This window comes from Microcebus murinus, chromosome 4, assembly GCF_040939455.1.
Source record: "Microcebus murinus isolate Inina chromosome 4, M.murinus_Inina_mat1.0, whole genome shotgun sequence".
NCBI classification, from domain to species: domain Eukaryota; kingdom Metazoa; phylum Chordata; class Mammalia; order Primates; family Cheirogaleidae; genus Microcebus; species Microcebus murinus.
In genome coordinates, this window is record NC_134107.1 from 86804891 (window position 1) to 86817855 (window position 12965).

Sequence of the window (12965 nt, forward strand, 5' to 3'; positions counted from 1 at the left end):
GAGAATTTAGAATCTTACTAGATTCTAAATTCTCACAGAGTCAAGGGGCCTTCTGAGAATTTCATCCACTGGCCCCATCAAAAGATTGTAGCTTATATTCGAATCATTCCAATGATGACAGCATATGCTTCAACTAGTTTATTTCATTGTTGATTTTCATATGGACTTTCTACTGCACTAAAATTATTCTTTTAACTTTTGCATAAAGATCCTCCTTAACCTTCTTGATCCAAAGACAACAGTCTTTATGACGTTCAACACATATTCGAAAATAGCACAGATCTGTTGAATACCTTTTTACAAAACAGAGTTATGTTTTTACCTCTGGGCTAAAATTTGAATTGCAATTCACAAATTCACAATCATCTTCCAATTACTACGTTGAGGGTCTCATGATCATAACAGTGACCTTCGGACCTTTGGCTGTTAGTTCTTTTCAGCCTCTGGAAAGTCTTATGACATACTATTGTTCTCATAATAAGGGATGAAATCTGACTGGCAATTGTCAAAGTTGCTAGAGATAGAATATCAATTTATTAAAAATACATACAGTTTTATATATAAATGCCAGAAAATTTTGGTACTGGTTCTGTATCCAGTTAATCAGGAATACTAGCAACCTGATAAATGAATGATCGAAGCCACTGTTTTCTAAAATATGAGCTTTTGACTGAATCACAACTAAATTCTGGTAACATCTCTGCCACTTATTAACACCTACTGCACAGGATTATTCTGGAAAATAGTGAAATATCACTATTAAAGCATTTAGTACTGTGCCTGGAACACAGTTTGTATTTAGTAAATGTGAATTCTGTTAGTTCCATTTTGCTTTAAGAAATCTGCAATTTTAAAATCACTGTAGTTAAGTGGTAAGTAGTGGGAGAATTATTTATAGCATTTCTACTTCATATCAGCATTAATTAAAGGTTTGGTTTAAAAAAAAAAAGTAATGGAAACACTCCAATTCAGTAAGATTTGCACATTGCATCAAGGCAATACTAACAGATAAGTGAGAGAGCTGAACTGCCTAGAAGACCAATTTTCATTTTAGTAAACTCACCCAATACCCAGGTATCATCAACCTTGATGGGGACACAGCTGACCTGTTCACATTCTAAAGCTTGCCAGAAATCCTCTGCTAAATGGCCTCACGGTCTCGACTGATGATTTAATGACAATAGTTCTTTATGAAGAAAAGCCAATTTTTTAAGTGATTTTTTTTTTTTTAGAAAACATATTGGAGTAACAAACTATTAGTAAAATTTAAAATTGCAAAATGCATGTAAACTAAAAGCTAGTTGCTCATTGTTCTGATGAAGCAGTTAATGATAAAGATAAATAAGTAGTTTGGGCTTAGGACTTCATTTCTTTACAGCTTACTGAGACACAAGACTTTTTTTTTTTTTCTACATAAGAATGCAGTTAACTCCATAAGGCCAGTGAAAATCTTTTACTTGCATCATGGGGTAATATTTATCCTTATTAGATACAGGAAATCCTAGCAACAAGGGTCTAATGTATTAAGAGAATGTTCTAGAACCTTATGTCATAAAGACATTTCCACACTGTTTTTAGAAGTGATATCTATTTTCTTGGTGTCTTAGTCTATTCAGGCTGCTACAACAAAATAATATAGATGGGGTGGTTTAAACCCACAGTTTCAGAGGCTAAGAAGTGCAAGGTCAAGGTGTCAGCCAGTTCAGTTCCCAGATAGTCGTTTTCTTTCTGCCTTACAGATGGCTGCCTTCTCACTATGTCCACAGCAAGTGTAGGTCTCTTCCTCTTTATAATGAGACTAATTCCACTATGGGAGTTTCACCTTCAAGATTTCTTCTAAACCTAATTAATTCCCATAGACCCCACCTCTAAATACCATCATACTTGGATTAGGGCTTCAACATATGCGTTTGGAAGGGTCGTCAAAAACATACAGTCCATAACATCTGGTTTTAAAAATAGAAAAACATCAATCTTGTAATTGCCACCACGCTTTAGAAAATTAATATCAATAGGGAAAAAAACAGCCACCCCAAAATACTCCGAAAAAATCAGCAAGATGCTTTATCAATATTGATTTCTGCTTAGCAAGTCCAAGTATTTTAGCCTTCTAACTGTTTTCACAATCTGTCACAATGCTAAAAGAAATGTTCTCTGTATATAGAAAGAAAATAATTCAGGATATCATATTAAAATATAAAAACTAGACATTCTTGGTTCAGTTTCAAAGTGTTGGCCATAGACATCACATGAGTCAATATAACTTTAAGAACCACTGTCATCCTCATAAAGTCCATATTATAACTCAGATTATTCAGATAAAAATGATCCATGAAGATAGACTATGGATCCATTTTCAAGAATAGGTTCTATGAGGACCCAGTGAGGATGATACCAATAATGCATTTCAGGCAACAATGTCTCTTGCCCCTCCCCAATTTTTACCTCTCTCCCTACCCTTCCTTCACAGTCTTTCTCTGGTATACAATGCAATTCTAATAACCTAAAACAATAAACCTAAACAACTAAGCATTTTTATCTATTTCTAGTAAGCACTAGATACACATAGTTTATGTATATACAAACACGTGCACATAAAAGAACACACATATGCACATATAACTATGCACTCAAACACACACATATACACACTCCAAACAGGCCCAGATATACCTGTTTGAGAAATAATAACAGCTAACATTTATATTTAATATCATGAACCAGACACTGTTATAAGCATTTTACATAAATCTCATTTCAAAGCTCATGAAATGTAACTATGAGGTAGATAAAATTAGTCTCTTTATTTACAGATGATGAAACTGAGGCAGAGAGGTTAAGTAAGTAATTAAAGATGGAAAGATGAGAACTGCAAGTAGTGTAGGTAAGATAGCACTGGGATTCACAGCCTTGGCTGAATGGAATGAAAGGAACATAAGGAAGGATCCATCCTTCCCCTGGCTTCTTCCTTATCTGCAACATAAGTGCTTGCCAAAGGCAAAAATATAAATGAAGCAAAGCCCTTTTCAGGTAATTTTAGAGCATTATGGTATTTTGAAACTGACAATATAATACCCTCAGTAGAAAAGATATCAGAACAGAATGCTTATCTTTGATTTTCACCTTACCTCCTAAAGCATATAAATTAGTTCTTTTCTGCTCATTAAAATTATGCTAAAAATACATGCCAATTTCCATAACATTTTATAAGCTTCTGTGGAAGTTATGCCCTTGTATCAAGTGAATGAGTTAAAAATGTTTATTGAGTGAGTATTGAATGGACTATTCTTTTTTTACTTCAGAAATTCCTCTTTTCTCACTTACTACAAGACACTGACCCTTCATTTCCAGTAAAATAGCAACAAAAGTAAGTGACATTGATGTTGATGAAGACTACTGAAAAGAACTAGAATAAGTCTTTAATAGTGTTTTATTTCAAATGCATGTTCTCCGATCATTAGAGGAGAAAACGTATAAATCTTGAGGAAAAAATGAACCAGTTACTCTTTACTAAATGGAACTGACATTTAGTGCTTGGAAATGAAGTAAAATGATATGTACATATTTATAAAATTCTAAGAATAACTTAAACACCTAAGTACTTTGAAAGGCTTTCTACTTTATCATAAAACAAAACAAGGGGGGAAGGAAGCATTTCATATGTCTGCAAAATCCAATTCACGGTGAAGTGACATCCTTGAGATTCTGCTTCATTTTTCCAAAGGCTGCTGAAGGTCCCGTGCAGACAGCTTCAGTAGCTTTGTATTGTCAACAGTCAAGACAAATCGAAATTCTTGAGGTATAAAGTTCTATGTCCTTAAAACTTTAAGTGAGAAATGTCTGCTTTCAGCTTCTACAAAGGAGGTTAAAGATGGGGATTTAAGTCTGGTAGACTTATCCAATATACAAACTCGGATGCTGCCAGCACATCGGTGCAAAGCCTAGACAGTCTTCACCACGAAGTTCAGACCTGAAGGGTCTGTCTGGCTCTCAGCTTCCCTGGGATATTAACACTCACACTCAAAAATGAACACCGATCACCTAATATATGAGCTGCTCTATCATGGATATTTATTACTATTTACTTCTACACTATGTATTTTTTTTTTTTTTTTTGAGACAGAGTCTCGCTTTGTTGCCTAGGCTAGAGTGAGTGCCGTGGCGTCAGCCTAGCTCACAGCAACCTCAAACTCCTGGGCTCAAGGGATCCTCCTGCCTCAGCCTCCCGAGTAGCTGGGACTACAGGCATTCGCCACCATGCCCGGCTGATTTTTATATATATATATATTAGTTGGCCAATTAATTTCTTTCTATTTTTATGGTAGAGACGGGGTCTCGCTCAGGCTGGTTTTGAACTCCTGACCTTGAGCAATCCGCCCGCCTCGGCCTCCCAAAGTGCTAGGATTACAGGCGTGAGCCACCGCGCCCGGCCTATGTATTTATTTTTTAAATGTGCTATGGTTTGAATGTGTCCTCCAAAATTCATGTGCTGTGAACTTAATTTCCAACACAACAGAAATAGGAGGCAGGGCCTGATGGGAGGTGTTTAGGTCATGAGGACGGAGCCCTAATGAATGGATAAATGCTACCAGTCGAAGGGCGTGTAGGAATGGCTTCACTCTCTCTTGCCCCTAAGCATTCCACTATATGAGGCCACAGCAAGAAGACCACCCCACATGCCAACACCTTCATCTTGAACTTTTTCAGCCTTCAGAACTCTGAAAGAATCAATTTCCGTTCTTTGTAAATAACCCAATCTCAGGTATTCTATTATAGCAGCACAAAACATACTAAAACAGAATGTCTAGACTGTTTTTTTCCTCAAAGTGGTTAAGGAATTACAGTTAACAGGAGTCTATAAACTAACAGGAAATAAAAGCAGAACAATATATGTATATAAATTAAATGAAATGTACATGATCTTAATCGCTTTTCTGGCTCTTTCTATTGGTGTTGTATTCATGGAGGTTTTGAGTTTATTAAGTCAACACAATGTTTTCATTGGTCTTTGGAGATTTTTCAGAACTCTGGTTATCTAAGCAATTCTCAAATTGCATTAATGTCAAGTGTGCCCAAATATATTCTATGTATTTTCACAAACACATGAAACTAAACTTCTAACTCTAGTGTCTCAGTGGGTCTAATCCACTTTTAGCATTTAAAAGCTCTGTGGACATCTCTATATCCTTTGATAAGGTTGTCACATTTGGTTTACCTCTGACTCTCTGTAGAGGTGAACCTGTGCACCCTCTGACTCTAAGCCTGGTCCTGGCCAGGGAAAGGACTCTGGATCTGTATCACATTTGTCCTGATGCTCATCTTTATACTTGCACCTAGACATGCTGCTAGGTTTCCATTTCCTGTAATCCAGTCCCCTTGAGTCCAGTTCCAAGGTCTGTGACCCCTGAGAGTGTGCCTGGATTTCTGTTCCTTCCTACTCTGCTGATTGTCTTGGACTCTGCTTTTCCAGCTGGACTTAGAATACTTGCATTCCCCTGCCAGTATGAACTTTCTGTTGCTGTTTTTCACATTCTCAACATCAGATTCCCTGATCTAACAGAATTTCTGGTGCTGGTGTTTCCTGGCTGCACCATCTTGTCTTTCTGTTCCTTATCCCCAATCAAACCCTGACTCTGATACTCACTGTTTAACTCCATGATTGCAAACCACATTTGGGGTTTGTGATGGGAATGCCACCTCTCCACCTTCACCCCAACAGAAGAAAGTATTTTATCAGTAATATATTGCAGAGTTGCCTGGGCACGATGATTTTAGAAAATCAGATAACCTTTTATCCAGTTTCATTATTTTAAAAGTGTACCTCTCATTGCCTGCACCTGGGACCATTGCTCCCACTATCCCCACTTGGTGTGCTAATTCTCCATAGGAGAAATGAAGACAGAAGGTGCTGGCTGGTTTCTGACAAAGAGAAAGGGCAGCAGATGGGAGAGTCCCCAATTTTAAAGATATAGCTCCTCAGACCTCTGAACTAATTGCAACTAAGAGAGGGTAATAGATCTGGGTAAGGTGGTCATAGAGTTTTTCTCATCACTTGATGGTATAACTATAGTTACTGATCATGTAATGTAGTGTTAAAACAGTTTACACTCTTTGCTTTTATCATTTTTACCTTTGTCTTGATGACAGGCTAAACTTGTACAAAAACTGTAGGCTTTAGAATCAGATAAGCCTCAGTTTAAATTCTGATTTATTAGTGATATTATCTGAACTGTTTAACCTTTCAGAAACTCACTTTCCTTACATGAAAATGGAAATAATTTCACATATTAGTGATGGAGGGGTTAAATGAGTTCATTCATATTTTATTCTTTTCTAAAAAGCTATGGGTACATTATTATAATATATAACATACATACATATATATTATATATAATATAATATATATTATACACATACACACAAACACATACAAACATAATCACATAACACACACCCCCATATGTTCAGATACACCTGTCTGAGAAATACTGATGGCAGCTAACATTTGCATTTACTACTATACTCCAGATGTTATTTTAAGTGCTTTCATATAGAGGCCGATTGAAATGCTAACAATGTAACTATGAGACAGATACACTTATTACCTTTATTTTGTAAGGTATAGAACTGAAGAAAAGTGAAGCTAAAAAGTGCTTAACGGTGAAAAGATGAGAACTCTAGGGAGTGTATTAAAGACAGCGTCGGGATGCTACAGCCTTGGCGGAATGGAATGAGAGGAACTGGAGAAGGATTCATCCTCTCCCTTTGCTTCTTCTTATCTCAAACCAAAGAGTTTGCCAAAGGCAAACATATAAAATGAGGCAAAGCTTACATTAGGTCATTTCACTATCCAATGCCATCATCATCATTATTATTATTATTATTATCATCTATATTCCATTTAAAAGGTTACTGCTTCTTTATTATGTTCATTCTCTATAATCTGAGAAGCCAAATATTATATAATATATAATTTATGCTGACTTTTCACTGAAAATTTGCCTTTCTAATTACAAGAGAATCAAAACTATAACTATGCTTCCTTCAATTTACCTAGCTCTTAGTAGTCATAGGTCTGTAACATCTTGGCAGTCAAGCACTGTAAAGAGGCTTTAATTTTCTCAATGATTGAAAGATGCACTGTAAAATCCAAAGCTTCTTCACCAACCTCCTAATTTATAGTACACTTGATTATTTTAGAACGTTCTTATTATGGCCGAATTTAGCTCAGTTGTACCACTGAAACTATCATTTGTCACTATATCATCTCCCTAGTGATAGGAAAACATGGAATAATAGATGATCAAGAGGGGACAACCACAAGTTTAGAGACTAGGGCTTTGTTGAGTAGTAGCACACTTTGAATGTCCCCTGTTGGCCACTCCCTCTAGTTCTTTTCTCTGAGTATTCAACTCTATCGGGTTTCCTTTCACATTTCTAACACAAAACAAACGTGGGCTATACATTATTTTTTTCTGTGGTGTGATTATTGTACATAATCCCCAAAATTATACACATATTTTGAATCTAGCAAAACTCTTTCATTTTTAAAAATCAGAAGATTCATGGTCCTTAAAAAATGTATAGCCTTTGGGAATTTTAAATTTCAGTAGCAGTTAAAAATTTAGAAAATAGTTCATAGTATGAGTATGAGCTATGATACTGTGCAATCCATGTGAATTTCTATAAAAAGTTATTCATTAAGTAGATATGGGACTGAGTTACTCAAGATATTGCTATGATTTTAATAACAAATTAATAAGGAGGTCACCAAATCAAACAAACAAATGGCAATTGGGACCCATTTTAAAAGTTTTTCCATTATGTAGCTTGGAAAATTAAGATGCTTCCACTAAAAACCATCGGCCCTTTGGGAAATAAAATATTTACATGTATTCTTTTAGAATTGAAGGGATCTCACTTAGTTGACAATGCAATGCAAATTGCTTATTAGCCATATGTAACTGATAGTGCAATGCACATTTTAACATAACTTGCTATTTCTATTTAACTGTCAACAAAAAATTCATAGTTTATACGGGAATCCTCTACTCTAAGCAAGAATAATTACGTGGTTAAAATTGCCTAGAATACAGCAAGTTTAATTTTTTAATAACAATGAATTTAGAGGACAGGGCTGTACAGAATATTTCCTTACTGAGCAATATTATGATTCACAATTACCTATGTCAATACTGTAAATCAACTTACAATGAAAGTTTACTCATAAAGCAGAAATACCTGTACTCTGTATAAAGATTTCTAAATTAAAGAGGTGTCATTTACTATCAAATTTAAGTTTAAAAACAGTATCCTTGTGATTTAATTAAGATAATAATTGACTATTAAGTAATATTTATCTATAACTAACTAAACAGCCTTACCTTATAGATATCCAGAAATCCACACTGGTGGTCAAATCTGGTGTACAGTTCGTTTAGCATGCTGATCACTTGCATGGGAGTACACTGGGCACATATGGCTGTGAAGCCGACAATGTCTGAAAAGAGCATGGTGACATCATCAAACTTCCTGGCCTGCACTTGCTGCCCTTGCCACAACTGCTGGGCCACATCGCCAGGGAAAATAGAATATAGAAGATCCACTGTCTTCTTTTTCTCTTCTTCCAGGGCCTGGTGAGTTCTTTCTAAAGTTGCCTTTAGTTTATCCATCCTCTTCTTCAAGCCATCCTGGGCCTTGGCCTGCTCGCCCACCAAAATGACATCTCGGGTGGCATCATGGATGGGGATGTCTGAGAGATGCAGCCCTCGGCCCATGAGTTCATCCAACTTGTCCACACATGGAGAGCCCAAAAATAGAATGGAATTTGATTCTGGGACATGGATCATTTGCCCTTTGACTTCCATCACCTGAGAAATTAACATGAAAGTTTGATCAGTACTCTTTACATGGCTGGTTCACAAAAATTAATGTATTTTATTAGATCAATAGGAGGAAAAAGAAATGTTTCACTAGCTATACTGGCTTACTGCATTCACATACGCAAATTTAAATCTGATTTTCAGTCAATGTAAAATTCATGGTTCTGCATAGAAACAATTGTCTTGTGTCTCACTCAGCCATTTTCTAAAGACAATAATGAAATGGTGTATGAGATCATTGAAACACGAAACAGAAAAACATTTTTTATTCAAGATGAAATTACTCCCAGGTACATCATGAAACTGGTTTATGAGCCAATTCAAAAAGCTTTTAGCTTGCTTAATAATAATAGAATTAGGATAAATCCATCTGTCAAAATAACTACATTTAACTGTCATTAAAATAATACTCCTTTCAGACAGAAAATCTAAGTTATTAAAATGAATCAAAATAATTATTTGGCCTTATGTAAGTCATTTTTCAACTGGCTGTGGTTCTTTGAAAATGCAGCAGTCATTGCACTGACTAGATTAGTGGAAATTCACTCCGTTTTTAAAATAATAATATAAACCAGATATTATTAAGCCAGTACCACTAGAAAATAACTATCACTCAACTAACTAAGAATAAATAAAAAAAATGATACCACTAAAGCAATTTCATTAATAAGATAAGGAATCTGAGGGTGTAGTATTTAAATCTATTCCTACTTTCTGTGCCCTTTCACTGGAGAATTTGGGGAACTGATGTTTAATGGAAAACTTAGTAAAGCACAGGTGTATGCTATTTTAGTTTGGTAACCTAATGAAGACCTCAGAGAGGATGAGCCCCAGTAGAAAAGGAAGGTGGATTTAGGGTATGGCTATCCAAACATAGCTATTTGGGTTACAATAAGGTATTTCAGCACATCTGGAGAGAAAGCTAGTTGCAATTACTTGGAAAGAACAGGCTAAGAGTTGAACAGCCGAAATTGTGTATCAGTTTCATCTGTGTCACATTCCACTACCACATAGGAGGTGCTCAATATATTCATTTTCCTTTCTTCATCATAGCATGAAGTATTTAGGCTAGTTGATAAAACTGGAAGCATTGAACAAATATGGGGTAAACTATAGGGATTTGGATTTTTAAGTTTGCAAATATTTTTACTTTGCTCTCCTGTGTCACTCTTGAGAATCTCATTTATATAAGGAAATAAAATTGAATTCTGGCTTGATGTTATAATTTTGATGAAATGAAATGGTCACTTTAACTTATGTAAAGTTTCTGCTAAAGTTTAGTATTTCATCCTTTTATTCATATTACTTTCATTTATTCACTGAAGTATTTATTTTCTTTTTTTTTTTTTTTTTTTTTTTTTGAGACAGAGTCTCGCTTTGTTATCCAGGCTAGAGTGAGTGCCGTGGCGTCAGCCTAGCTCACAGCAACCTCAAACTCCTGGGCTCAAGCAATCCTCCTGCCTCAGCCTCCCACGTAGCTGGGACTACAGGCATGTGCCACCATGCCCGGCTAATTTTTTATATATATATCAGTTGGCCAATTAATTTCTTTCTATTTATAGTAGAGACGGGGTCTCGCTCTTGCTCAGGCTGGTTTTGAACTCCTGACCTTGAGCAATCCGCCCGCCTCGGCCTCCCAAGAGCTAGGATTACAGGCGTGAGCCACAGCGCCCGGCCTTATTTTCTTCTATTTACTAGTACTGCTCTGGATGATAAGAACAAAAATGTAAAATATGTTCTCCTTTTCAAAGATATCACAGTATGGTGGGAAACCAAACCCATATAGGTCTGAGAATAGGATGAAGAAGACACTGCCAATTCTCCACCTCAGGTGATTTCTCAAAAGACTGCAGGCTGTGGTTTGAATGAAAATAAAATAATTGTCCTGTAAGGTATTTACAGATTGTTTTATATATAATTGATATGCTTTTTTGGAGAGAGGTATTACTAATGATATATACTTCCCCATTGTTAGGTGATTAAGGGAATAGCAAGGAAGATATATGTAATACACAATCCCATAGTTCAAAATTAGTACATAAAATTCTTTCTTAAGATTTACAAAAAGAGTAAAAACCTGTGATAAACTTTGTAGGGATAATTATTTTTAAATGGTAATAACAGCATCTGATGCTCATAGATTTAAACTTATATCTAGTCTAACTTGCTCTCTCTCTCTCTCCCCTCACATTTCTTTCCAATTATTTTCTTTTTCTTCCCCATTTTGCTTTCTTCTACCTTCTCTCTTGTGCTTTTTGGAGTTACACTTTTTTCACCCTCCTCTCTTCATTTGGTCTTTATTTCTCCTTCTGTCTATCTGTTTTCCTCATCACTTGGCCAAACTATCCAGGGTATAATAGAAAAATCAACCATCATAATAACCAGGAAAATAAAAACTTAAATGAGAAAAGACAAAATTGATGCCAACACTGAAATGAAACAGATGTTGGAATTATCTGTCAAGAATTTTAAAGAAGGCATCATGAAATGTTTCAACAAGTAATTACAAGTTCTTTTAAAATGAATTTTAAAAACCCCAAATCTCAGTAAGCAAATGAAGATATAAAAATAACCAATGGAAACTACAGAACTGAAAAAATTATAGCAATAAAAATAGAAAACTTGCTGTACGGACTCAAAATTAGAGTGTAGATGACACAGGATAGAATCAGTGAATTTGAGGAAGTTTAATGGAATTTACTCAATCTAAACAACAGAGAGAAAACTGACTGAAAAAAACATTTTCAGGGACCTATAGAGGACAATACAAAATATCCCACATTCATATCACAAGAGTTCCAAAAGGAGAAGAGAGAGTAGAGGTGAAATAACATTTGAAGAAAGTATGGCTGAAAATGTCTCAAATTTGGTGAAAGACCTAAACCTACAGATTCCGCAGGCTACATGGACTACAAATAGGATAAATTAAAAAAAAAAAAAACATCAACTGCAAAAGACATCAAAACTAAACTTCTAAAAGTTAAATACAAAGGAAAAATCTTGAAAGCAGCCAGAGAGAAATGACATATTACTTAAAGGGAACGCCAATTCAAATGGCAGCTATTTTCTCATCTGAAATTCTAGAGGCCAGAAAAAAGTAGTACATTATTTTTCAAATATTAAAATAAAAGAACTGACAACTGTGAATTCTACATTTGGGGAAACTCTCCTTCAAGAATGAGGGAATGACGCCATTTTAACACCTGGCAACCAATAATCTGTTCTTCATTTCTATAATTTTGCCTTTTCAAGAGTGTTTTATAAATGAAATCATATAGTATGTGACCTTTGGGATTGGCTACTCAGTATAATTCTCTGAAAATTCATCCAAGTTGTTTTGTGTATCAACAGTTCATTCCTTTTTATCGCTAAGTGTAGATATGGATGTACCACACATAGTTAATTTAACCATTCACTTACTGAACAATATCTAAGTTGTTTACAGTTTGGGGATGTTATGAATAAAGCTGCCACAATATTCATGCACGGGTTGTTGTATAAACATAATTCTTCATTTCTCAGAAATAAATGCCCAGGAAAGAAAAAAAAAAAAAAGAATGAAGGGGAAATAAAGATATTTGCAGAAAAACAAAAGGTAAAAATCTTTGTTATAGTGGACATACTCTTAAAGAATGGCTGAATAAAGATCTTTAAACAAAAAGAAAATGATAAGTTAAGAATCTTAGAGCATCAGGAAGGAAATATAAAGAACAGAAAGACTTGAAATATGTGTAAATACATCTGATTATCCTCTTCTCATGATTTTTCTAAACCATATGGGATGACTGAAACAAAAATTATAATACATTCTGTTACTCATCATGATTGTCCTTACAAGACAGGCAGAGAGAGATTACACACACACGTACACACACTCAAAGAGAAGAAAGTGACATGAACACAGACACAGAGATTGGAGTGATATGACCACAAACCAAGAAACACAAGGCATGACAGTTGCCACAAGAAGCTAGAAGAAGCAAGGAACAGGTTCTACTGACCTAATTACAGACACACACACACACACACACTCCACTCAAAACATCCATAATAACAGAATACTTTTTTTTAAGAGTTCATGGA

The 12965-nt window shown here is 35.3% G+C and overlaps 1 protein-coding gene across 1 annotated transcript in view; it reads right to left on the reverse strand.

Moving 5' to 3' along the window:
- GUCY1A2 (guanylate cyclase 1 soluble subunit alpha 2) overlaps positions 1-12965 on the reverse strand; it is a 315756-nt gene that overhangs the window by 95851 nt on the left and 206940 nt on the right. Inside the window, exon 5 of the mRNA XM_012755961.2 lies at positions 8385-8870. Within this exon, the coding sequence (XP_012611415.1) occupies positions 8385-8870 (486 nt within the window). The remainder of the gene's footprint in view (positions 1-8384; positions 8871-12965) is intronic.